Source organism: Nerophis ophidion, linkage group LG02 (genome assembly GCF_033978795.1).
Source record: "Nerophis ophidion isolate RoL-2023_Sa linkage group LG02, RoL_Noph_v1.0, whole genome shotgun sequence".
NCBI lineage: Eukaryota > Metazoa > Chordata > Actinopteri > Syngnathiformes > Syngnathidae > Nerophis > Nerophis ophidion.
Window position 1 is genome coordinate 47,501 of NC_084612.1, and position 27,961 is coordinate 75,461.

General features: G+C 40.6%; 1 protein-coding gene across 6 annotated transcripts in view; it reads right to left on the bottom strand.

The window, feature by feature from the left end:
• LOC133535556 (transcription factor E2-alpha-like) overlaps positions 1 to 27,725 on the bottom strand; it is a 30,753-nt gene extending 3,028 nt beyond the window's left edge. Inside the window, exons 1-18 of one of the 6 annotated variants that reach the window (XM_061875491.1) lie at positions 27,223 to 27,722; positions 20,223 to 20,305; positions 14,694 to 14,766; positions 10,133 to 10,206; positions 9,801 to 9,876; positions 9,158 to 9,198; positions 8,928 to 8,997; positions 8,547 to 8,596; positions 7,401 to 7,500; positions 7,017 to 7,153; positions 6,780 to 6,912; positions 5,394 to 5,452; positions 5,254 to 5,332; positions 2,016 to 2,092; positions 1,741 to 1,914; positions 1,570 to 1,681; positions 1,377 to 1,509; positions 838 to 1,118 (exon numbers count right to left, since the gene is read on the bottom strand). In XM_061875491.1, coding sequence (XP_061731475.1) covers positions 838 to 1,118; positions 1,377 to 1,509; positions 1,570 to 1,681; positions 1,741 to 1,914; positions 2,016 to 2,092; positions 5,254 to 5,332; positions 5,394 to 5,452; positions 6,780 to 6,912; positions 7,017 to 7,153; positions 7,401 to 7,500; positions 8,547 to 8,596; positions 8,928 to 8,997; positions 9,158 to 9,198; positions 9,801 to 9,876; positions 10,133 to 10,206; positions 14,694 to 14,766; positions 20,223 to 20,276 — 1,723 coding nt within the window. In that variant the 5' untranslated portion in view covers positions 20,277 to 20,305; positions 27,223 to 27,722. Of the gene's footprint in view, positions 1 to 837; positions 1,119 to 1,376; positions 1,682 to 1,740; positions 1,915 to 2,015; positions 2,093 to 5,253; positions 5,333 to 5,393; positions 5,453 to 6,779; positions 6,913 to 7,016; positions 7,154 to 7,400; positions 7,501 to 8,546; positions 8,597 to 8,927; positions 8,998 to 9,157; positions 9,199 to 9,800; positions 9,877 to 10,132; positions 10,207 to 10,270; positions 10,385 to 14,693; positions 14,767 to 20,222; positions 20,306 to 27,222 lie in introns of those variants that run through there. The other 5 variants (XM_061875509.1, XM_061875518.1, XM_061875483.1 and 2 more) reach the window with 5 other exon arrangements.
• Positions 27,726 to 27,961: the final 236 nt, after the last annotated feature.

A 27,961-nucleotide genomic window follows, 5' to 3' on the forward strand; every position in this document is an offset into this window, starting at 1 on the left:
CAAAAAGGAGGTGATAGTGGGCATCACGACAGACAGAGATCCAGTATGTGCAGGCAGCATCAGAGAATATACAAACAGTCACACAACTTCATCGCTCCTCACCTAAAGGATGGACAGTGCTACCTCAACCTACAAGTCACTCTTTAAGTTGTGTGCGCTATTTGAGTTACTGCTTGAAGTGGTATTTGTCCACATCTGTATTTCCTGTAAATGTTCCTATCAAATCAAGAAACTGCACACAGCCAGAGATCGACACAATCCTGCTCTCCAACCACTGGAACGGCGGATGTGAGAGCAAAGCGCGTCAGAAAAAGAAAGCATTTAAACAACTCTGCAAAGTAGCGCAACCGCATTGGCTGAATTCAGCTTCTGTGCCAACACCAGATGGGACATTATTCCATGAAAATATAGAGAAGCTGACCAATGGTCTGCCCGACGGCTTCTTTTCACCTGATTCCACAGGGTGGACGAGCAAGCAATATCTGTCACTCAAAGAGGTGTGTGTGTGTTGTTATTGGCAGATCAGCTGAGAGAAACAAACAAGCAGCAATGCAGCCTGAAGGAGACAAAACATGAGTCTGCTCCTAATTGCATTACTTCACAAAACTACTTCTCTATTTTCTTTGTTTTCCTTATTAAAAGGCATGTTAAAATGGTTGTGTTTAGTAGGATTAAGCACAGAATAAATTGACTTCATTTGATTTCGAGTGTTTTAAGTTAGGAGCTCATTGGTGCAAAAATGGTGCTTGTCAGTTGAGGCATCACTGTACTTGTGTAGCGAATAAGATGAGCAAGCTGGTGTGGTGCATAGGAGCATGAAGCTATGTGAGAGCTGACCTTCCCCTCCTCCTCCTTCCTCCCTGGACACCCACTGACCTCGGACTTGCTGCTCCAGGTTGAGAATAACGTTAACGGCCTGTTGGAGTACGTTCAATTTGGTCTGCGGTTTCTCATAGTTCAGATGGAGCTGACACATGCGGCCCAGCTCCTTAAAGGCCTCGTTGATGTCCCGCACACGGAGCCGCTCGCGGGCATTGTTTGCCATCCTGCGCACTTTCTCCCGCCCAGCTTTAATCTCCACTGGTAGGTCTTCTTCATCGTCATCCTCATCATTCAGACTAGTCAATAGCAGATGAGGAGGGAAGGAAACAACATGTGTTAACATGTACACACCTGAGTGGGGCGTGGAGGTGAAGTGTTGCTTTCTAATAATAGGTCAGGACTTGCAAAGCTGTTCGTGATGTGTATTTGTTAGCTTTGTTTCCGAACTATTTGCTGTAAATTGGACGCATTCAAAACAAAGTTGTTGTCCATAAACAACGTCTATATTTAATATTATGTTGATGATTACCTGCTGTAAAGGAGACAAAAGGTACCTTGTTAGAAGATGGGCATTTAGCTCTTTGTTCTCGTCCTCTGACTTGTCAGTAAGGGAGCAGTTTTCATCGTCCTGCTTGCTCTCTCGTTTAATGTCAGCGCCACTGGAACGACTGAGACTGTTCACCAAACCTGTCATTAAAAAACAAGCTATAAGTTTCTCAATATTTCTGAGAGCAAAGAAGGACTTACTGGTGAAACTATCAGTCTGAGAGCCTGGCAGAGCGGACGCGGAGCCGTGGTGACCATGCACAAGTCCCCCACCAGAGGGCAGTCTCGCAGAGTCCTCATGGTGACTGGTGAGCTGTAAGACAAACAATGTCAACAGTGTTTGAAGACAGTGGCCAACTTCATGCATCTCACCAGTCCGGGCAGGCGACTGGCAAGGCCGAGTGCTGCACTGCTGAACGCTGGAGGTAAGCCCAAACCAGATGCCAGCAGACTCTGCATCTCAGCTAGTCCTGCTCCTCCTTGCCCACTGGCATGGCGCTGAAGAACGTTAAGCGCTTCATCCAGGCGGTCCTCCAGTTTATTAGGCTTAGGACGGGGCAAGACAAATAATATGAGCCAAGATGACCACAGGATCGGCCTATAAATCTGGACAAGCTTTAGGTTTGGAGCCATGTTAAAAGCCTCACCATTGCCTGAAGTCCTCCATGAAAGCTAGGTGAAGGTGTCGCTTGTCCGGAAGATCTTGTCCACTGGGAGGCAGATACTAAAAGAGAAACAAAGTGCGTGTATTAAAACACTAATTCAAGGTGATAGTATTATCTTTTTCATCAGATGCCACTCGCAGTATTTTATGTGTGGAAAGATGTCACCCCGAGACAGAACAGGGAAATGACCCCACCTTTATTTTTGACTGTACTTGTTCTTCCTCTCTCCTAAGTTATATTTGGAAGATGAGCAGGGCTGAAAGATCATTTGAATGACTGAGATTTAATATTACAAATCATTGGCAGACAATGCTAGCTAGTGTCCTATCACTTGGAAACGACTTGGGCTGCACAAAAAATATCAGCCAAATAATTATTGGGGTAATAATAATGACAATTAATGAAGAAAGATTAGCCGCTCTGTAGTTTAGGTTGGCTAGGCTGAGAAAATCAAGTGCTTCTTTTCTTCTACCTCAATTAGCTGAGCTCAGCATGCTGTAAACGACCTAGGGATGGACAATTATGGCAAAAATAATAATCACCATTATTTTTAAATTGATATTGTAATCACGTTTATTCGTTAATTACAAAACACGTTTTTTCGTAAATGAAAAATTATATAAATTAGTAACAAATATACCACAAGTGAAACAATAATAGTAATAACACATTTAAATAATAACAATTAAAAAAACAATAAAATTCTGCTTTTCTCTGTTTGAATTGTTATACCGTTTTTAATTTATAAACTTATTTTGCTTTTTGTGAGAAATATTTCCTATTTAAATACGAAAATCCTCACATCTATTGGTGCAGAACATCTTTGTGTATCAAAAAGTGCTTTAAAGGCCTACTAAAATGAGAAGTTCTTATTTAAACGGGGATAGCAGGTCCATTCTATGTGTCATACTTCATCATTTCGCCATATTGCCATATTTTTGCTGAAAGGATTTAGTAGAGAACATCCACCATAAAGTTCGCAACTTTTGGTCGCTAATAAAAAAGCCTTGCCTGTACCGGAAGTAGCAGACGATGTGCACGTGACGTCACGGGTTGTGGAGCTCCTCACATCTGAACATTGTTTACAATCATGGCCACCAGCAGCAATAGCGATTCGGACCGAGAAAGCGACGATTTCCTCATTAATTTGAGCGAGGATGAAAGATTCGTGGATGAGGAAAGTGAGAGTGAAGGACTACAAAAAGAAAAAAAAGGCAAGGGCAGTGGGAGCGATTTAGATGTTAATAGACACATTTACTAGGATAATTCTGGAAAATCCCTTATCTGCTTATTTTGTTACTAGTGTTTTAGTGAGATTATATGGTACCTGAAAGTCGGAGGGGTGTGGTGACCGCCAGTGTCTCTGAGGGAAGCCACACAGCTGCAGGAGGACGCAAGCTTCGCTCATGTCAACGGTAAGAGCCGACTTATTACAACAATTTTCTCACCGAAACCTGCCGGTTGACATGTGGTCAGGAACTATATTCGCTTGACCGCTCTGTTCCATAGTAAAGCTTCACCTTCGCGAATGTAAATAAGGAAACACCGGCTGTGTTTGTGTTGCTAAAGGCAGCTGCAATACACCGCTTCCTACATACATCTTTCTTCTTTGACTTCTCCATTATTAAATGAACAAATTGCAAAAGATTCAGAAACACAGATGTCCACAATACTGTGTAATTATGCGATTAAAGCAGACTACTTATAGCTTGGATCGGGCTGGAAAAAAATGTACGCTACAACCCATCCATCCATCCATTCATTTCCTACCGCTTATTCCCTTTGGGGTCGCTGGTGCCTATCTCAGCTACAAGCGGTGACGTCAAATGCATCAGACGCGTCATCATACCGTGACGTTTTCAACTGAATACTTGGCGCCAAATTTAAAATGACAATTTAGTCAACTAAAGCGGCCGTATTGTCATGTGTTGCAATGTTAATATTTCATCATTGATATATAAACTATCAGACTGCGTGGTCGCTAGTAGTGGCTTTCAGTAGGTCTTTAAGTACATTATGCTTGTGTAAGGTATTTATTTGAAACCTTTATTTTGTTAGCGGCGGATGTGGCGCAACACACTGTTATTGAAGGGGGAGTAAGTGTGCTGTGCTGCTGTTCTCAGCTTGACGAGTCATAAGACAATTATGAGGCTGGAAAAAAAAAAAAAAAAAGAGAGTACAGTGATCTTACATTGATGATGTCGTTCACAACAACACAAGCAGATGAGATGTTTTGTGGGTGTAGAGATTGTTCTTGCTGCTTTTAGTTTCATAGTTTAGTGGCTGTTTCATGTGACTATGTGGACATTATTCAGGACAGGGCGTTGGAGTGTTTTGGGGAAGAGTAAGCAGTACCGGACACATTATTTACCCAAACAAATGTTCCTTCTCTTCACAGTAACAGCACCTCACTTACATTTATCTCAATTTCCCTGATATTATATTGCGTTTATCAGCGGATTCCACTTTACTGGCCGAATGTGTGACTCTATCCATGTTTACGTGAACGTGGAAATCACGTCTTACTTTTTTTTGTTAATTTTAGGGATTATTGATGAGGCATACTAGCTCTGTGTCAAATAAAATGCAGCAACCATGATGAAACCCCAAACTTCTGGTGGACGTGGTCTTTTTCCCCAATTACACATCCATTTCACAGCTACAAGCTACAAATTTGCAAGCTTGTTGCAAAGCCCATTAATAGTTTTTAAATGTTTTATTTTTATATTTCCATGATCGTGAGAAGCCATAACCGAAATCTAAATCAAAATTCGATTAATTGTCCAGCTCGAAAAAGACCTGTAAACAAACATGGCATCTCTTAATTTGCCCTCGGGGGTTAATAAAGTATTTCTGATTGTTTCAGAAGAAGTTTTTGCGTGCTATTTCCACAAAACGCGCAAACATTCTGCGAGGAAGAAAAAAAACAACAACACATCCAACCTAATCAGCCACTTGAAAGGCCATTGTCACTATGACAATGTTTTGAGAGCCTATGGTACCTGCAATGCTAAAGCAGCTGTCACAAAGCTAGCTGCAATGAAAGGCCTGCACAAATTACAGTTAACTCTAAATTTAAAACAAATCTAGATATAAAAAAGGTATCTGTATCAGCGTGAAAAAAAAATTGTGCATCTGTAAATACGACACCACATTTAAAATTCAACGCTGATAAGGCTGCATATCAAAGGCAGAGAAAATGTCACAGTGTTTGCCTGACCTGATGCAGCCTGAGGAGAACCAGAAGGGGTGGATGGGGACGAAGAGTAGCCATTGCTGTTGGGGTCTGAAGGATAGATCTGCACACAAACAATCATGTTTTCAGGCCTGCATTCGTTTTCACATCTTTGTACAACTTACAGATGCCAGCGCTTTCCCAATCTCATCACCAGAACTTCCAGGTACTGTTCCCCGGTTGGCTGAACAGGAAATGAAAAGATCCCGATTAAAATGTGAAGTCACATAGGCCCTGTTTACACTGCACACACAATCAAATGTGTTTGCCCTCGAGTGACACTGATCGGATTATTTTGCCAAATCTGATATTTTGGCATCAGATTCAGACCACATCCAGGGGTAGTCCATCTGAGCTTTTCAAATGTGGCTTGAGTCTAAATGCAATGCCACCTGAATGCCATCCCCACATGACTTTCTCATCAGCTTTGGGCGCGGGGAATGATGTAACCCACCAGCATCTGGTTCTGCTGAGTCAATTTAAGACGACCATATATTCAGTGCACTACTAGACAATAGTGCGCAAACAATATTAGAACAAAATTACATTTTCATTCCTAAGAAATAGCAATTGTTGAAGGACCAGAGTTGACATTGTGGCGTATTTGTCGACATGGGAGTTGCCTATAAAAGACCTTCAAAAACATCCAAACACCACCATTGGGGTTTTATGTGCACACTGTGAGTATATACAGTATGTAATGTAGTAACATTTAATATTTACGTACTTTGCTTATTTTAAGCATACGCGGCGCATTCAATTTAAAAACACATCATGACGTTTGCTTCCCCCCCAACATCAGTGATTATTACTCACTGCAGACTTCATAAGAGCCAACAAACATAAAACATCACTTACTGTACAATGTCTGCTGTCATTAAAATGCCAATTAATAGAACCTTGTTATAGTCCTGTTTAGACGAAGATAATCCTTGTGAAGAAAAGGGGGGTGGAACAAAGCATCTTTTTGTGTCGTTCTCGCCGTTGAGGGGTCTAAATTAGCTGTCAAAGTGTACCAACCTGTCGGAATACATCCTCAGCCTTCTAGTATCCGGGTGAGAGGCATGACTTATCTACAATAGACTTCCACAAGCAAGGAAGCATCTTACCACCTGATGATGTCAATATAGACACACAAGCTTGTGATTATGGTGCCACTGCAAATAGTTTGTCTGCGTTAGCGCTTGTAATACCAATATCACTAATACTTGGTTGAAATACAAGCCACAAAATCAAAATGAGTATTGTTGGCACTTTTTGGATGGTTAATTATTGGGTTTTATGGGCAGAATAGAGGACCTCCCATTGGCTCGGTTTAAGCTGACTTTTTTTTTTTACGAATACTTATGAGTTAGGATGCATTTTTAAAAAATACACCCGACATTATAATGAATGTGAATGATAGGGATGACTGTGAACTATAGGAAAATCCGTAAAAAAGTGCAGTTCCCCTTTAAGGACACTACTCATTAAGATCAGGGTTATGGGGTTTCTCCTAAAAGTGTCTGTACCAGCAATAGGAGGCGTGTGACCTGGAACGCCAAAACTGTTGGAGCCAGAGTGGAAACCAGCCGGGTGAGCCCCGTTCACTTCACTGCCATGCAGGGGGTAGTTTTGGGGTGAGAGGGGCAGTGGCTGACGTTTCTAGATGGCAAAGAGAGCAGATGATTTCAATGGACATGCAGACAAGTGGCCTCAAAAAGTCCCAATCATAAAACAACATGTTAAAATAGATAGTGAAGGCTCACCAGTCTGTCTTGGGGGTTGATGGCAGTGAAGGGACCATGCTGGCTCAGATGGGGGGGGTTACCCAGCACGGAAGGATAACCAGGCTGAACCATCGACCCAGCAGAACCCCATGAATCGGAGGGTGGGTGGAGGCCTTCTGTCAGGAGGCATCCAACGACAGGGGTGGGGGAATAACCAGTCACAGGAGATGAAAAGACAATAAAAAAGACACATATGCGACATGTCACATTATTGTGATGACTTCATCCAACCGTTTTACACTGTGCAGACCCTCTTTAGGTTGCTACATTTTTAAACTATGCACCCGAGCAAACATCAATTAAAAAGAACACACACACAGTACATAAGTGGATGTTGCAGCACATAATTGTGATTAAACTGACCTTGCATGTAGAAGGGTGGTGGGTAAATGCTTCCTGCCTTGGAAGCAGAGTAGCCAACATTGTCCCTGTTAAATTCATCAGTTGAGGCTGAGGTACAAACCTACATGAGAAAAAAAAAACTTTAAAAAAAAACAGCTGAGGAAATGAACCATTTTCTTTGAAAACCCATCCATGACTTTACTAGGTAATGAGAGAAACCACTAGAAAAATCGTTACTTTAGATGATTGATTTCATTACTACAATGAAGCAATTTGTTAGTATCAGTGATCTAAAGAGCTTTTGACTGCCACTGCTGAAAGGCTTTCTTAGGTATCATCTTCTTCAACACAAACAGCCTGCAAAGGTTTTGGATACTTAACACACAACTTGGAGACCACAGAACTGGACTTGGATCAACTTATACCGATTTAAACAGACTTCCACCTTACCAATAGCTTTCTTAATCAACATTATTGAAGATGCAAATATAAAATGTGTCTGTAAAAACTCCAATCTAACTGGACTACACTTTTCTTCTGTAATTTGATTAAACAGAAAGAAGAAGGAGAGGAAAAAGGAGGGTAGAGGAGAAGAGGGAAGGAGAGATGCACTCCTAATTACTGAACCATCTGTCGAATCCTGGATGGCGGCCAACCCTACTGGCAGCTGGGATGGAGGGGTGGGGGAGGGAGAGAGAAAGGGGAGAGCTGTTGTTGGTGGTGGTGAGTGGGAGGGGCTGTGGAGTTTGAGGCGATGGGGGAGTGTTGAGGAAGAAACGGAGAAGGGGAGGAAATGGGGGGATCAGAGAGCGAGACTGGGAGGGGAAAAAATGAGGCAAGTAAGAAGCATCAAACCACGGTACGAGTTTCCCTCCGTGATCTACACAAATACGCCTGGCAGAGGGAAGGAAATGTGGCCACAAAGTAGAAAGGCCCACACTATAAATACACTACAAATGAGCCACCGGCTTCCCCCTTTCCCTTCTTTAAATGAGAGGTGCAGATACACAGCTGTGCAAGCTGAATAAACGCCATTGCTGCAGTCGGGCAGTTTTTGCAAGCCGCAGAGAAGCCAGAAATGCCAAATGTAAGATGAAAAGAGACATCATCTGACAATGCGGGCTCCCACGGACATACTGAGACGCAGTTCTGGACGTTAACACTTACAGAGGAAGGCAGGCCAGGGGGCACCTTCCGGATCTTTTTTGGCTGTGCATCTGATAGGAAAAAGGAAGACAGAGAGGCACATACAGGCTCAAACCACACAATCTCGTACAAATGAACACTTACCATACAATTCAATTGGTGCAGATCCATGCAAATGTGTGAATAATACCATCATGTGACTCGTGATCCTTACCTAATTTCATTGGAATGCTTATCTGATGTGTTTATTCCAATAAGCACCTGCATTATTATTGCTTTCTTTGAGTAAACAAAAGTTCTTGATACTTGAAGCAAAGCAATAATACACATGCGGTTTAATAAGATTGAATTTATATCTGAAGAAAAAGTCTTTTGTTACTTAAATGTGAAGCACTGTCTTACCAACGGGGTCTTGTGCGGGTCGTCTGCGAGGATTGTTGCTCTCATAAGAGGAATAAAACTGTGACGAGGGCTTCAGACCAGAGGGGGAAAGGGCATGAGCACTGGGCATAAAGCCCAGCTACAGATTGTGTAAATTGGGGCAAAAACATGAACACCACATTTCTGGATAATTCGATTCTAAACTACAACTAAAGGATGGCTTGTAGCTTTTGTCTTCCTAACTGATTTACCTGCGTTGCAAATGACGAGTATGGTCCTCTCTCGGCCTTCCCTGTTGGCAGAGACAATGAAATTAGGCCATGATTTTGAAAATTAGGCATTAATGTCAATATTAAATCCCAATCTGGCCATTCCCCTGTCTCCATTGCAAAGCCTCGCATCTGCTGAGTGATTGTGTATGACGTGCCGTATTTATGGCTGTGCACAGCAAAACAACAACAAATTGACCCATTATAAATGGTTCAGGGGCAATTGTGCCCGTCTTCTCTCCCCTCCCCAGACAGTTAAACAGAGAGAGCTATAGGCCAATGTAATCCCAAGAGACGGCCTTGTTTGTGCATGGGCGCACTTTATAACTCCAACACCCCTCGTACACGCCCACCTTCACATTGAACATATAGAATGGCGCACATTGCTCCTCCGTCATTATCCTGCTGCCTTCATCCATCACATCTGAGCATGAATATGGTTTGCCCTCGAGAGATGCATGCGTGTGAATATCTAATCAACATGGCACTAATTTATAAAAATGTGTACTGCAATGGCAGCATCCCCCCATTGAAGTGGAAAACATTCCCAGGTATATCCATTTTGTGTGTCAAGACAGCTGCTGTGTAGGTTTTTCAGATCCAGTTTTCATTTAAACTCACTCACCAGTGATCCCTGTGCCAAATACGGTGCCATGTGGAATGCCATCTTGCTCACTATAAATGCCCTCTTCAGCAAAACACTGTAAAGGAAGACAGCAAGCTTTAGAAACACAGAAAGCACGTACTAAAGAAGGGTTGCACTGGTGATATCTGGGATCCACTAATACATTCCAATACCCAAAGGGATGACAGCACAAATAGTCAAGAAACCCTAAAGGCAATTTGATTAAATAGCATCAGTACTTCAAATAACTTCCCAGCTTTTATACTTATACTGAAACGACTCATGAATCTTGTCTCTAATGTAAAATGAGGAAAAATAAGGTTTAGTCGTACCCTTCCCTGACTGAACGATGGACTGTTCTGCTCTCCGGGCCCCCAAGAACTCGACCCATTCCTTTCATCAACCCCTGGAATACAGAGACATAGGTTAGAAACAAATCATTACATGAAAAACACAACAGTGAATTCTACCCCCTCTTTGCAGAAATACGTCCATATTTAGAGGATGGTGAGCAGCTTTCTACTGACGCTCACATGTCACAACCACAGACAGCATGGTGTGTTGTCACATAGCGTGGATGAGAGCTGTAGGAAGTTTGAATAATTAACACCCAATATGAGAGTCCCAGAATCATTCCCTACATTCCTCACTCTCCCACTCCACGCCTTTACATTTTCACGGCATAAGCCATTTATAGTCAATCTATTCTCCAGCCTTCATGTGAGCACTGAAACAAGGTCTAAATCTTATATAAGTGACACGTGCTATCCTTGACCGGAACACTCAGGGAGATGAATGGGTTTGAAATGACAGATTTTAAAGGTTGGTCCCTGCCCGTCCTATTTCCTTAAATCTCTTCTCCAACTGCAACACACAATCTCTAGGGGGAAAGTTGAAGCTTAATTGCAGGCTGATTTGCATAATTGTGCATATTAATGAAGCTTAGGTCGATGAATATTCATATTTTTGTTTTGTTGTCTAATTAAAAAGCGGAGCGGGAAGATGATGGGGGGTGTGGAGGCGGGCTAGAATCATGACAGGATCAGCAGTATAACAGAATGATGGGTCCACAGTGCTGAGGGCTGCTAGATTGCCGTGACAACAGTGATCTATACGCACAACACCAGTGGAATAAATGATGAAGGACAAGATGTATTTTCCCCTCTCTATGAAGACTGTCACGCAACGAGTCAGTCGCCCACACTAGAGAGAGTGTGTAAGTCGAAAGTGCCTAAGCCAGAGAAAAGAGACAGGTATTCATTCACCGGGGCGCAGACGTGGGAAAACAAGATGGCGTTTGGACATGGGAAATTGACCAGAAAGAGAAATCAACATGAGAACAGTATTCTGAAGTAGATATGGTATTTCTACATACAATATATATTGGTATTTTAAAAAAACGTGCTGAGTGTTCAGTTTGAACTCAACATCACATGACTGTTACTACCAGTGTTCTAAAATGACTTTTAACAACTATTTCATTATAATTACTTAACCAAAAAAGTAGTGGATTTACTCTTTAAGAAGTGTAATTCATTACTAGGGAAGGTAATTCATGCCACTCATAAAATAAACTTCAAATATATGCCATATGCTGTTGAGAGAGGTTTCATATAACCAGAGTGTGTTACCTCGGCTTAATACAGACATTAAATGTGCTTCCATGGCTGTCATAAACTACTGTTCACAAACGGAGTATTGTTTGGATTGAAAGCTTTTCACTTCAACCATTATTCCCAAGGCATGTGGTAGCATTGTGTATGTGCTGTTTTCTGCAACCTCCTTCTAGTTGATTTTAGTGTGGTGATAGTTATTGCTTTCATTATTACAAAGACACTTTGTCCACTGAACCTGCTGTACTTGTCATGCTGTCTTGTTGACATAAAACCCTATCAAACGTAGCGTGCCACGTTACTTCAATCGTAACGCTAACGGTCTGATCCGGTACAGACCATGCAGGGGAGTCCTGCATGGGACGGCTTGGCGAAGTTAGGAGAGTGACCCTGCCAGCAAACAGAGGGTTCCTGGTTCGATCCCCAGCTTCTACCAACCTAGTCACATCTGTCCTGTCCTTGAGCAAGAAACTTCACCCTTGCTCCTGATGGGTGGTGTATATGGCCTTGCATGGCAGCTGTGTGAACGAATGGGTGAATGTGGAAATAGGGTCAAAGCGCTTTGAGTACCTTGAAGGTAGAAAAGCGCTATACAAGTATAACCCATTTACCATTTCGACTGGGTGAATGCTTTCACGGTTAACATCGCGAAGGCCTGCGGTGCGTGTAGACACAATATGATTTCTGCCCAGTGCTCTGAATGTCAAAGTGAAGATATTTAATGAAGCGCGGGTAAAATGCGGGAGTAACTATTAAAGGCAGCCTTAAAAAAGATATTATATATTGGTATGGCGGTAATGTCCTAATGACTTACCTCATTGGAAAAAAAATATCAGTATAACTCAGCCCTATTCTGAAGCTGCAATACATACTATACACTCTTGTCCTGTAGTACGGCATACTGTACATTTCAGAAAACTGAGGGCAATGCAACGTTTTTTGGTCTGTCAGGCTTGCACACAGAGGTGATATTCATGTTGGTTGGAAAAGTGGTGCACCAGGAGAGAAACCATTCATATTTGGCATACAACTGGATGATTTTATTTGTAAATTAGTGGGATATTGAAGTGTCAGCATGTAGTCCAGAAAAATGGAAATTTTATCCTAACAGTAGCTCAGCAGAGCCCCCAATAATTGCATTACAGAGGGCAGCCAAAATATGGACCACTGCAGAATACTGAAAACTCTGCATAATAATGCAGAATCCATAGAAAAAGTATATTGGGGTCAGCAATTATGTGTTTTTCATTTCTAGCATGTATCTTCTTCAATTGCAAAACTTGGACCCGTAAGTGTCTAGCTTCTCTTTGATCCTGACCTGAACTGGGTAAGTGCGAGGGAAAATGACGTGATGGAAAGATTGGTCTTTTAGAAACTGCAAAAGAATAGGGACCAGTTTATATTTGTGTGCATTGTTAACCTCCAATAGATTCATTTTGCACATTGAATACAACAATGTTTAAAATGTTTTCCAAGCGTGGTTGTCCTCATGCAGTGTCAAATATCAAATGTGCATAGCTTGGTTTTCATGCCAAGAGATCAGGTTTCATTGGGAGGCCAAGTGCAAAGAGTGAAGACTGCAAACAAAATTGGATGAAATGATAAGTAACAGACATTTTTTCCTCCTTTAGCCCAATGCATGGCTCCACCCAGCATGCAACGCCCCTTCAGGCATGGCTAGTCTATAATTACACAGGAAGAGATACTGGAAACAGTCTGAGTCATTGGCTGGAGGAGTACAACTCTGCCACATACATTGACCAGACTTGCAGACATGTTTAGTCCCAACAGGAACATTGCCAGCGGCACTTATAATTGAGTGTGTCTACACACCTTTTTCCTTCCCGCTGCTCAGTGAGTCACACAGACACAAAGCATGAAGTCACATCAGACGGCTGTTAATGAAATACTGAACAATGTTCTGTAACACACGCATGGTTGTTTTAACCTGTGAGTCACCGGAGACTTCTAAAGCAGCCAAGCATGCCTCATCCCCCGACATTACAAGTGCTGGATGCGCTAACCGCACCCACTAGTAATTTACACCAGAATCATTCTCAGGTCTACACATGAGCCCTTTTAAATTTGGGTAAAAAAATACTTCACACTTCTGCATTTTAGTCTCATAAAGTGTTAAAAATAATTCCACTGTTCTTAGTTTCCAGAGACCAAAAAGTAAAAGTGAACGACTGACTGAGCGGGGAGAAGAAATTGTTTAAAGTAAAGATTCAAACTGAAGACACAACCACACCAGTAAAACCTCTACATATGGGAGCAGTGTGTCAGAAAAAGTGAAAGACTGCTTACAAAAAACATCTTTGTCACTTTAGACACTGCCGTTACTTCGGGTACATTTTTCCCCTAAGTGTAGCTTTATACAATACTTCTCCACATGAATGTGCAAATGCAAAAATGCAGTAATATAAATACATGCAACACTGTCCATCAACTATTTGCCATCCTGTTTGAATATATAATGTTTATTTCTAAGACATACAGTGCAGTGAGTGTACACATTGCAGGAGAAGTATTAACACATTCATTATGAAGATACACAAACATAACCAAAGGCTATCTTGGATGTTAAATACCTGCACTAAGTATTTCACATACGTTTGCTTGTCTTGTGTTTTTTCACACAAAACATTTAAATGAAAACTCCTGTATGGTATTTTAAAAAGTGTGAAACCTAATTAGAATGCTAAAATGTTTAAAGCCCCATAAAGTCCTTGGTATGTAAACAAATTGCCGAAGTGAACATTTCACATAAATGCTCCCTAAAAGTAAGCTGCAGAACAGCAGAATGTGGTAATACACTTTTCCCACAGTCAGCATAGGTGATTAATTGGGCTGTTCCCATCAACCCCCACTGCCTTTGGTGATTGAATGGTAACAGCTGAAAAGGTGATGGAAAGGACACCTGTAAGGTTTGGAAAGGCAGAGAAGATGACACTTGATCTACCTAATGTAAAATTATGTGTCACTCCTATTGGAGTTTTAATACATTTAGAAAGCCATTCACATGACAAGCAGAACAGGAAGAGGGTGGGATGGTGGTGAGGCACATATATATTTTATTGTTACAAACCTCTCCCTTTTAGGCTTTTCACTCAACAGCCATTTACTGTAGTTATTTTTGCTTCAAAATGAGAATCTAGCAATTGTTTTGTTGATGTAAAGGGGCATTCCAGTAGGAAAAACAAACTTGAGTAAAGAAATGGTTGACACTAAAGCCTACGAGACAGCAGAAACTAAAAAACAACGTTTGTTTTGGACTCACCTGAACCTCCAAACTGACTGCTGGCAAGTGTAGTTGGCCGATTTTTGCCACTTGAAACTGGAAGCTCAAACATCTGAAATTAGAGGAATTGAAGCATGAAAAAATCACCGTAAAACAAATCAGGACACTCCACATTCAACCCATCTACAATACAGTGTTCCCTCAATTATCCTGGGTGTTCCGTTCCAGACCTGCCCCCCCAAGTAGGGACACTATTTTATGATTTTTAATAATATAATATGCATTTAAAGTATTTTAAGCCCTCTACACACACTAATAAACATTTACTATGCTCTTAAAAGGGAACTGCACTTTTTGGGGGGAATGTTGCCTATTATTCACAATCCCTATTAGAGACAAGAACACACATATATTTTTTTGCATTCTATTTTGTAATAATCGGCTTGTTTTAGCTGGCTAGCATTGGTGCTAATGAAAGTAATCCATTTCAACAATGCATCCATTTACATCTTGTGCCCCATAAATGAACAAAGCATTAGCAATATTGTTGTTATAAGCGTTCACACAGACAAACAATGTTTAGCCGAGCCGTGATCTAAGGCCTTGGTCACACTGCAGGTCAATTCCGGTATTTTTGCCCACAAGTGACCTGTATCGGATTTGTTCTTGTCACTGTGAACAGTGCAATTCCAAATTTTTCATATGTGAGCCAGGCCTCTTTTGTATGTGGAAACACATGGGATGTATATGCAATGTGTGCTCAATGTGAACGCTCCAGCCTTCAGGTAGCCTTCATCCAACCATAACGTCATCAAAAGGTGATAAGCCTCATAATTATTCACCAAAAAAAGACTGTTATTAAATAAATAGCTGACAAGAGTGCAGAAAACAGGTAGAAATAACATGTTTTAGGAACTCAGGTGAAACTTTGACCACTCGGGTCTCGACTGCTCGCCCACAGACACGTTATTTTTCTGTAAAATTGCGAGAGCCAAAAATGTTGACTTAGATAGCACAAAATCCTTGAAATTGCCACAAATGCGCCAGTACTGAGACCGACGAGAGTTGAAGCCACTTTTACTTCCATAAACACTACAGCGCGTGCGACTTCATGACCCCATGTTCGCATGGGGATCAGATTGCTTTCAAATGAGAAATCGCATTTTTCTAATGTGAACGGCCACTAAAAAAATCTGAATTTGACACCCAACCAGTGTGAACATAGCCTAAGAGCGCTAACAACCTTGTGGAGGTGCAGTTTTGACATAGTGAGCTGCTGCTTATGATCACCTGTTAGCTGGTGAAAGTTATTTGGGGATTATAAATCATGTCTCTCACCTGGATAGAAAAAGTTTGTGGACGTAAATCAAGAAGTTGTTCACCTGTCACATCAAACTGGTACACGGCGATGGCAAAAAGACATAAAAAACGCTAGCTTGCAGCACCGGCTTTTTTTTAACCCTTTGCAGGAATTACGATGAATTCTTCCTCTAAACGTCAAGATTTGAACATCCCATCAGTTGGCATCCTAGTGCGAGCAGACATTGTACAGTAAGTGATTATTTGTTTGTTGTCGCTGATGAGTAGTAATGTTGTTTGTCAAAGGAAAAAGCCAACGTTATGATGAGTCTATGAAAATTATGTGCCGCCGTATGCTTAAAATAATCACAATATGTACATTTTACATGTTAATTTAGGAATGTTCTTGTTACTACAATACACATACACTAGGGCTGGGCGACATGGACCAAAACTGATACCCCAGTATTTTTAGGACGAACGGCAATATGTTACATAGAAAAAGGTGCAAAGGGCTAAAGGTTGCCTAAGTGTTATTTGGCTGGATAACCAGTGTTGAAAGTACTCAGATTATTTATTGTTGGAAGTAGTAACCTAACGTGTTGTTTAGTCTCTCAAAGTAATTAGTTAGCAGTTACGATGTAAAAGCAGTTTTCGTTCATTTTGTTCATTAACGTTAGGTTTATAGCCTCACGCTTGTGAGCATGGGTAGATGGAGCGTCAGCTCACCGCTGGTTGTTGAGTTTGAAACTACCACCCAGACGCTATACTCGGTTAGTCCGCACAAGCTGTAGGGAGAGGGCAAGAGGCACTTTCAAGCTGAGGAGTAGTTTAACATTGAGCGAACAGCAGAGAGAAGCTATCGCTAGCTGCTGTGCTAAGTCGCTAACAGAAGAGAATAGTGACACCGCCGCTACAAGAAGAGTTATATGTTCTCTAGCAAATTGGTGTATGTGTAAATAAAGCTGCAGTCAGTCACTCACCGATAGCCAATTTCAGTGGATGACCAAAGCATTGGGAGTGGAGAAGTCGGCACCTGAGCCGCCATACTCTTTTGAAAAGTGTCCGAGAAGCCTAAACACGCAGGGTTGAGGCCTGTGCTTCACCCATTAGATGCAGAAAAGAGCAAACGGCCGTAACAAAGGCACACCAAAATGTGTATGGTCTCAAATATATCTCTTTTTTTAAATATATTAACTATAACTACTATCTAGGTGTGTTTTTTAAAGTGCTAAATAGGCGGAAGAGAGGGAGTACCATAGGCTCCATTTTTAGCTGACTTTCATTTATTTACCAGTTAGAATGCATGAAAAACAGAAAAACAGATGTGCTGATCACACATAAGGATTGTGAATGACAGGCAACATTATAAAAAAGTGCAGTTCCCCTTTAATACACCTAATATGAACTCAAACCAACATCATTTTAACATGAGAACATAAACGGTATTTTAAAATCTGCAACTGAAGTAGCAAGGGAACACTATACAGTGCATCCGGGAAGTATATCCATATTTATTTTATGTTACAGACTTATTCCAAAATAAAATAAATATGTTTTTGTCCGAAAAATTAAACACACAATACCCTATTATGACAGTGTGTTTTTTTTATTTAACAATTGTTTAAATCTAAAAAAAAAAAAAAATCACACGTACATAAGTATTCACAGCATTTGCTCAATACTTAGTTGATGCACCTTTGGCAGCAATTCCAGTCTCAAGTCTTTTTGAATACCACGCCACAAGCTTGGCACACCTATCTTTGGACACTTTCAACCATTCCTCTTTGCCACACCACTCAAGCTCTATCAGGTTAGATGGGAAGTGTTGGTTTTCATCCAGGATGATGATGCATTCATCTTAAGTCTAGTCAGCGAGGTGACCAAGACCATGGTCACTTTGTCAGAACTACATCATTCCTCTGTGGAGAGAAGAGAACCTTCAAAATCGCCTGTATGGTAGAGTGGCCAGATAGAAGGCATTTCTTCATAAAAAGTTTGCCAAAATGCACCTAATATACTCTGACCATGAGAAACAAAATTGATATGGTCGGAAGAAACAATTGAGTGGTGGCAGCATCATGATGTGGGGATGTTTTTCAGCAGCATGACCTGGGATACTAGTCCGTATAGAGGGAAAGATGAATGCATCATCATCATCCTGGATAAAAACCAACACTTCCCATCCAACCTGATAGAGCTTGAGTGGTGTGGCAAAGAGGAATGGTTGAAAGTGTCCAAAGATAGGTGTGCCAAGCTTGTGGCGTGGTATTCAAAAAGACTTGAGACTGGAATTGCTGCCAAAGGAGCATCAACTAAGTATTGAGCAAAGGCTGTGAATACTTATCTACATGTGATTTTTTGGGGTTTTATTGTTAAAGGGAAACATTATTAGCAGACCTATGTAAGCGTCAATATATACCTTGATGGTGCAGAAAAAAGACCATATATTTTTTTAACCGATTTCCGAACTCTAAATGGGTGAATTTTGGCGAATTAAACGCCTTTCTGTTTATCGCTCTTTTTGCGATGACGTCAGAACGTGACGTCTCCGATGTAATACAGCCGCCATTTTCATTTTCAACACATTACAAACACCGGGTCTCAGCTCTGTTATTTTCCGTTTTTTCGACTATTTTTTGGAACTTTGGAGACATCATGCCTCGTCGGTGCGTTGTCGGAGGGTGTAACAACACAAACAGGGAGGGATTCAAGTGTCTGCCGCCAGACCCCATTGAATGTGCCGGAGTGTCTGCACATTTTACCGGCGATGACAGACATGGCACAGAGATGTATGGATAACCTGCAGATGCATTTGCAACGATAAATTCAACGAAATCACAAAGGTGAGTTTTGTTGATGTTGACTTATGTGCTAATCAGACATATTTGGTTGCGGCGTGACTGCCAGCTAATCGATGCTAACATGCTACGCTAATCGACGCTGAAATGCTATTTACCGGCGGTGCTAAAGCAGACATGGCACAGAATGTATGGATAACCTGCAGATGCATTTGCAACTATAAAGTCAACGAAATCACAAAGGTGAGTTTTGTTGATGTTGACTGCCAACTAATCGATGCTAACATGCTACGCTAATCGATGCTAACATGCTATTTACCGGCGGTGCTAAAGCAGACATGGCACAGAGATGTATGGATAACCTGCAGATGCATTTGCAACTATATTACGTTTACTTCCACCCACATTTAATGCGAAAAAAACACTTACCAATCGAAGGATTTAAGTTGCTCCAGTGTTAAGAGATGCGAAAGTCCTGATCGTTTGGTCCGCACATTTTACCGGCGATGCTAAGGCAGCTATTCGGTCATGCTATGGCTATGAATAGCGTCAATAGCTGTTCGCTCAATAGCTTCAGTTTCTTCTTCAATACTTTCATACTCCAACCATCTGTTTCAATACATGCATAATCTGTTAAATCGTTTAGGTCGCTGAAATCAGAGTCTGAATCCGAGCTAATGTCGCTGTATCTTGCTGTGGTATTTGCCGTTGTTTGTTTTAATTGGCAGCACGCTATGACGTCACAGGGAAATGAATAGTCGCATCGCAAATAGCGCAAATCAAGCACTTTAAAGTTTTTTTTAGGGATATTCGGGGACCGGTAAAATTTTGAAAAAAAAAATTAAAAAATACAACAAGCCACTGGGAACTGATTTTTATTGTTTTTAACCCTTTTGAAATTGTGATAATGTTCCCCTTTAATAAATTTAACTTAAAGAAAAAAATTCACATTGTTATTACTGGTTAATGCCTGTAGAATTTTGAGGATAACATTTTTTATTTTATTTTGGAATAACATTATGTGAAAAACTTAAGTGCTGTGAGTACTTTCCAGATGCACTGTGTATGCTATTTAACCAAGACATTTAAATCATATTAGGGATGAGTATTTGACGCAAAGCCAACTCTTTAATCAAATTAGCTATTAATTTGCTTAAATCCTCACCTTTATAAATCTACATAGAGCAGAATAATGTTGTGCAGTACTCCTTTAGACTGGAAACTATTTGCGACTGACTGAATAGCAGCCCTGCAGGTTGCAGCAAAGAACTGCACTCTATTTTGCATGAATTGCATCAAGAAGGGATTATTGATAATCGATTTCACATAATCATTCAAGCCATTTGTTATCCAAAAAACAACCCTTAAAACCCGGACCAATTGACCCATTCTTAGAGGTCCTGGTGATTAGTTCCTCTCCAACTAGAACTTTATTCAGGGCTTCATAGATGATGTAAACAATTCTTACCGCGCTAAAATCCAGCAAGTCGCTGAGCTCCTTGTCTGTGCCCACTGCAGTCATTCTCTGCTGCTTTCAGTCTCAGCAAGCCGCTACAGTCGAGAGCAAGAAAAACATGTCACCGTAGTGATCCAGCAACAACATTTAGGGTGTCTCTCCAAAGATGGACATTCCTTTTGGCTGTCTAACAGTAATTACACAAAAAGTCTAGACCAGTCTTCAATATAAGATGGCATTAACTAAATGGCAGATTAGCCATTTTCACTGGGCTGGCTTCTTAATCAAGGATGAAAAAGGCAACATCAAGTATACATGTACAGGAGGCAAGGGGGGATGTGTCTGAGGTAAAGAAGCCTCATTCAATAACAAAATGGCAAGAGGATATATAACAAAGTCAACGCCAAAATGTCAAAACAAGCTTAATATATATATATATATAACAGGGTTTCCCACACATACATTTATTTGTGGCGGCCCGCCAGGAAAGAATTACGGCCGCCACAAGTAAAAAAAATAAATAGAAATAATAATAATAATAAATTAAAAAAATAATTATTCTTTTTTTTTTCCGGCTTTTGACTCGCTTGACCGCTCATAAAAGCAATGGGACTCTGTCTGTGAATGGAGCTTGTAGTTAAATATTATATAAATATGTAAATATTATATAAATATGTACATAAAGTGTTGTAATTATATTCCAACTCCGCATTCTTCTTGGTCATCGCCGCCGCCGCTGCCTGTGCCAACCCCCCACCCCCCCGCCAACCGACAACATCACAACAAATAGATGCCTGACCTGTGGGAAACATTGTGTGTGTGTGTATATATATATATATATATATATATATACACACATTCTTCTTTCTTCTCATTGATCTTTACAGAAGCACAGCTCTTCTTTCCAATCATGACATTGTTCTGTAGCTCATCACAGATAATTATCATTCAAGAAAGACATTTTGGTCTACCACCATCAGATTATTGACCTAGCAGGGAAAATCTAACCACAACACACATTGTACTGTACAACAACCTGTCAAATATTCTAGACTATGACCTATTTTATGCAAGGGGTGTTACAAATCAAGATAATTAAATTTAATCTCTGCTTTTGTAAAATACACTGCAGTCAGTGAGTTGGGAAAATAATCATGTTGTCATCATTGTGTTTTGATCAAACGCTATTCTGAACTTGCACATTGTAGATCGACTTAGGTAAAATATATCTGATGAATTTGTAAATGTGAGAAGAGCTAACACATCCACACTGACAGGTATGCAGTGTGAGAAGGGTGTTAGGAGCATCTACACTCTTGATACTTTGTTCATCAGAAGGCTAAAATAACTGAGGTGCACTGGTGACAGATGATTGTAATTAACAGCATTACAACAACCAGGCAAACAGTCTTGTAACTTCACAAAACATGTTATACATTGCAGTATCATTAAAGTACTGGCCTAGTAAACATGTGCCAGGAGGTTCTTTAAATGCTAGTAACATATTAGCGTCTAAAAACTACAAGGATAATCCATCCCATCCATCCATTTTCTACCGCTTATTCCCTTTCGGGGTCGCTGGCACCTATCTCAGCTACAATCGGGCGGAAGGCGGGCTACACCCTGGACAAGTCGCCACCTCATCGCAAGGCCAACACAGAAAGACAGACAACTTTCACACTCACATTCACACACTAGGGCCAATTTTTTAGTGTTGCCAATCAACCTATCCCCAGGTGCATGTCTTTGGAAGTGGGAGGAAGCCGGAGTACCCGGAGGGAACCCACGCATTCACGGGGAGAACATGCAAACTCCACACAGAAAGATCCTCAGCCTGGATTTGAACCCAGGACTGCAGGACCTTCGTACTGTGAGGCAGACGCACTAACCCCTCTGCCACCGTGAAGCCTACAAGGATAATAAAAAGCCTAATTCTCACAATAATTGAGGTAAATGTAAGAGAATAAAGCTGTAACAATGAAACAATTTCCCTTAACACTACCCAAGTTATTTACTATAGTTATTTAACTATTTGCTTTTCAATATATATATATATCTTCCTTTCTTTCTTAAAAAGAGGAAGTGAACAAAATAAAATGTAAGCATACAAAATATTTGAAGTGCTAGTTAGGGCGGAGCAATAAAATAATAATATATATCACGACAGACATGTAAATAATCTTTTAGAAAATGCGTTCGATAAAATGTTTTTTGTTATTCTATGTGGGAAAAATGGGAAGTTGCAAAGCATGGTTGGTTGCATGAACAAAGGCACTGGATCTCTGTTAACCAAGGAAGTGATCACTGTTCAGTGGCAGTGACAGCTTTGTTGTTGTCTGCAATTGATTATTCGCAGGGAGTGAAAGGAGAAAGTAAAAATGAGTACTGCAGAGAGCGAATAAAGGATGCATCTCAACCTCGCTAAGAGCGTTAGCTTCTACCTTGCCAGTTGGCTATCAGGAGTGAGACAAAGTAGTGGGAAAAATAACTTGAACGATCATTTTAGACAAAGCCAGCCAGGGAGACTTTGGCCCCTTCTACACTTAGGCTATGTCTACACTAAGCCTGATAACCCCTTAAATCAATAATTATTTAGCCTAAGCACCATTTCAGCCACACTAAACTATCGTTTAAGGTTCCCCTCCACCGACATTTTTTTTACACGGCTAAGTGCGCAGAGTATTTCTTGAATCTCCGGCTCTTACTTTTGTATGAACTCATTGATCGTCTAAAAAAACGGAGTTTGGAGAGGAAGTGACGCCAGAAAGACCGCACCCCACACAGGAAGTGACGTCAGAAAGAATCCGCTACAGACAGCTTCATAACAAGTGGTTTCATCCTGACATGCCATGTTTCTCCTTCTTCTACATGTACAGACGCTTGTGAAAAAAAAACTCACACATGAATACCTTAAGTGAAGGAAACGCGCAATTGCAGCTATTTGGGATACAACACTTGTCAGATGGAAAGAGAACTTTCCAATGTCCAGGTCAGCTGTGATTCTACTTTATGAAAAACTTTGTCCATTTGTTGAAGGAGAGACAATGAGAATGTGGGCTCCCGTGGACGTGATAAAAAAAAGGTAGCGTGGAATGAGGACTGTCTTAATGACATATCTAGATCCCTAGACTGACTGATGTCAAATGTTCTTTCACATTGTGTACTTTTACATTAAAGATTTGATTCATGTCTGATGTCTCAGGTGTGATTCACTACAATAGACACACTGGATATTGTTCAGATGCGTACTAGGTCGCGTTGCGCCGGCAGATGGAGGGGAGAAGGGAGTCTTAAACGACTGGGGCGCGTTCTTTCTGACAGCACTTCCTGTGTGGGGTGTGGTCTTTCTGACTTCACTTCCTCTCCGAACTCTGTAAACGATCAATGAGTCCATACGAAGTTAAGAGCCGGAGATTCAAGAAATACACGGCGCACTTACCCCTGTAAACATTTTTTCAAGGAGGGTTACCTTAAATGCTGGTTTAGTGTGGCTGACAATGCTTAGGCTAAATATTTATTAGTTTAATGGGTTATCTGGCTTAGTGTAGATATAGCCTTTGTTTACCTCAATTCAAGCACTTTTTAAAGCAGCCTCAATTTGCAATGTCGCCAAAAAGGCATTAAACACACTTCACCTTCCTTTCTTTTGAATGGACAACATTTTAATAGTCATTTAAATTTGTGTAACAGATGAATGAACAGCACAGTTACAGTATAAATAAATATTTATGAAAGAATTAGTATTGATTGATTGAAACTTTTATTAGTAGATTGCACAGTTCAGTACATATTCCGTACAATTGACCATTAAATTGTAACACCCGATTAAATATTTCAACTTGTTTAATTTGGGGTCCACATTAATCAATAAACTCTGTTATTTGTAAGCACATGCCTAAAACGACTTGATCTGCATTTAGAAGTCTATGGAAAAATGAGAGCCATTAAATATGTGTACACTTTGTTATCCCACCAATCCTTAAGATAATTGTTGACTAATTGACTATCAAAATAATCGTTAGTTGCAGCCCTAGTGTTGACATTTAATTTCCTTTCTGTCCTGATAGCTGAGGGAATTATAATCAAGAGGAAAGTTACATTTGAAATAAAAAATGTTTTCATTTAGTAGATTTTTCTCCTGTTCCTTATTCTCAATATGTCATAAAAATAACAATAATCATTGATATCGACCGATCTAAAACATTCTGATACAATTTTCAGCCATATTGCCCAGTCCGAGTGCAAAAATGTAAAAAGATATGTTGTGAATGATTGATTATCACTAGATATTGAGAATGGGTAGTATTACATCAGATCTGCTTCTTCCTATTCCTTTTCGGGCATGTTGAAAGGGCAAAAGTAACCATGTGATGTTTTTTGATAGAACTGAAAAGAAATAAAATAAAACATACCATACCATCAAGTCAGAGTATTGCGAAAACATTAATAGTTAGTTAATATTGAGGCCAAAACAATTATACTTATGTTAAAACAATGACTTTTGGATCTTGCCAAGTTACATTTAATGTGAATGAGACAGCTTGAAATAGTGAATGTTTTGACAAATATACATCATCACCAGCGACAACAGTGTGATGTGACTGTTCCTGAAAACTAATTACAGTGAAATCAACAACTTTATTTGGTTGAGCTTTGTCATTCCAAAAGGTGGCTGCACACATTTAACAAATATTGATACTGACCCTCTATCAAGCTCCCACAATTATTGACAAAATGTCCACAAGGATAACGTATCTCCACTACCTTACAGTATATATGGGGCTAAACGCCTCACTCATGGTGCTGCTGTACATACCACAAATGTTGTGTTTGGCCCACGGCCCATTGGCACATTTTCACTTTGATCTTTGGAGGCAAGAAGTTTGATGTAGAGAAAGAAAAGTACTGCTGGTTGCTATCCCTGACATTGCCATTTTGGCCATATTACACAACTTGTCTTTTTTCTCCTAATAGATTAGAAATATTTCTTCTGAAAAATAGAACTTTTAGTTTTTTTTCTTTAAATAAATTGTACTTCATTTTTGTAACGGTACTGCATTTCCCCTCATATTGGTGATGGATGGGTCATAGGTCACGGAGGTAAATGAATGGGCATGTTTACATAATTGTCTTAAGAAAGAATGTGTGCCCTGTGTACATACTATTTGTTTGTTTGTATTTGAAGGACAATGTGCAGTTACATGAAGAAGATGGCTGCACCAGATTTAGCACCATGCTCATTTCCATCTGGAATCCTTTTATGGCGCATCTAACATCCACAATAGAATGACACAGGATTAAAAATACATAACAATATTAAAATGACATAATGAGAAACAATTTAAAATCCAAGTACAATACATAGAGGTGCGTAAATTACAAATCAGTAAGTTATAGTATTTTAGCAGCTTCATTTCTAGTGCAGAAGTATAATAAAGTGCAGCAGTTTTTATCAAAGTGCACATACAGTGCAGTCGCCATCAGATGATAACCATAAGGGTATCATTCAAAAGCCATATACTCCATTGATATTGCAGACATAAAAAAAGTTAGCGATTTTACAAGATTGGAATGGTACTCAGATGGCCATCAGACCAGGTTATCACCTGATGGTCAACTACCTGCCTGCTATTACTAATGTGACTGCTGGTCTAATTGTATCACCTGATGGTCAACTACCTGCCTGCTATTACTAATGTGACTGCTGGTCTAATAGTATAACCTGATGGTCAACTACCTGCCTGCTATTACTAATGTGACTGCTGGTCTAATAGTATCACCTGATGGTCAACTACCTGCCTGCTATTACTAATGTGACTGCTGGTCTAATAGTATCACCTGATGGTCAACTACCTGCCTGCTATTACTAATGTGACTGCTGGTCTAATAGTATCACCTGATGGTCAACTACCTGCCTGCTATTACTAATGTGACTGCTGGTCTAATAGTATCACCTGATGGTCAACTACCTGCCTGCTATTACTAATGTGACTGCTGGTCTAATAGTATCACCTGATGGTCAACTACCTGCCTGCTATTACTAATGTGACTGCTGGTCTAATAGTATCACCTGATGGTCAACTACCTGCCTGCTATTACTAATGTGACTGCTGGTCTAATAGTATCACCTGATGGTCAACTACCTGCCTGCTATTACTAATGTGACTGCTGGTCTAAAAGTCAGTCTTTAACTACTTGTGTAGATACTATCCATGTCATACAGGCAGGGTCTTTTGTTAGGTCTAGTAAAAATAGGTAGTATGCTGCATATTACACATTCTTATGGAGGAGGCTTTACCGTCACTTTTGTTTTCCTAGACCAAACTCCAATTAGGACTGTGTAATTACGTCAAGTTATCATTGGATATTGTGGAGATGTGTCTTTTATTGAGCCGAGGTCAAAATGGGGGAGTTGAGTCCCTGCTAGAGCTAAGAAATGGAAGTTGCACCCCCACAGCAGAGAAGTGTGCAAGAAAGAGAAGACAAAGCAAAGTGTTTGTAAAGTGCTGGAAGATGTGGAAGTGAAGAATGTTGGCCAAGGAAGAGAAGATGTTTGAACAAACCTGTTGCTTGTTGCCTGTGGCCCCAACAATCTTACTCACACAAAGGGCCGGCCAGGGAGAAGTTTCCCGGCAGTGTTGGAAAAGGAAAGGAGGTTGATGTTTGCAAGACACAAGAGTTGAACACAAGGCAAAGTGCAAAGAATGAGAGTTGTATTGATGGAACACACAAAGCCTCCAAACATCATCAATATGCTAACTGGCTTCACGCTAATGCGCCGAGAGGCCAGCCAAGTGAACAAAAGAGCACTTTTGTCAACTTTGCAACACAGCGGCAGCAGAAATGCAAAAGTCTGGTGGAAGACAAAAGTCCCATGGAGCAAAAATGAATACAAAAACGGACATTTTGTTTTTTCCAGGCAGAAAACGTAAGTTGAAAAAAGCGCTTAAAACTTGTGGCTGACAGGCGAGTTGAACAGCCAAGGACGAGATATATTGGAAGCAACATTTACCTTGGCTCAGGTGTGCAGCATCCAAGAAAGAGAAGTAAAGGAGCGGAGATGCCAGAAAAAGAAACTTCTAAACAGGATCTTTGATCTTTCCCTCCGCGCTGCTTGAGGAAGATGAGGAAAGCCAAGATTGAAGCACCTCGACGCTGTCTTCGTTAGGAAAGTAAAACCACGTCTCTGACGGGACACATAACTAAACCATTGCAGCGTTTTCTTAATCTCGCTGAAATTGAAGCGACTTCATTTTCCAAGTCGACATTTTAACAGCCTCCACATTGTCGCTTCCACACATGTATCCCTCCGCGCCACTGCCCACAGGACGACTTGGACGCATCAGCGGTGTCCAATTTCAACAAAAACGAATGGACGACACAAAACGTCTCCCCGATTAGGCAATCGGTGTTAAAATAGTCACGAATGACGGATATGTTTCATTTCGTCTGAAGCCATCGAACTGGGGGTTGGGGCGGACAAATCGCGAGGATCTATGTCGAGGGGCGGATGAGGCGAAGCGCCCACAGAGTGGAGCAGAGTATAACATGGGATGATGATATCCGTGAAAAGGACCAATTGGATTCCACCAAATTTAATTGACAAGCGTGTCGTCCAATCATATTTCAACATCAACCTTGTTTTGCCTGCACTATTATTGTAAATGAGCTCCAACAATCTAACCTTTATTACAGTTGAATATTTGCACTTTATTGAAACGTCAGGATGCCATAAAGGACTTTTTTATCAA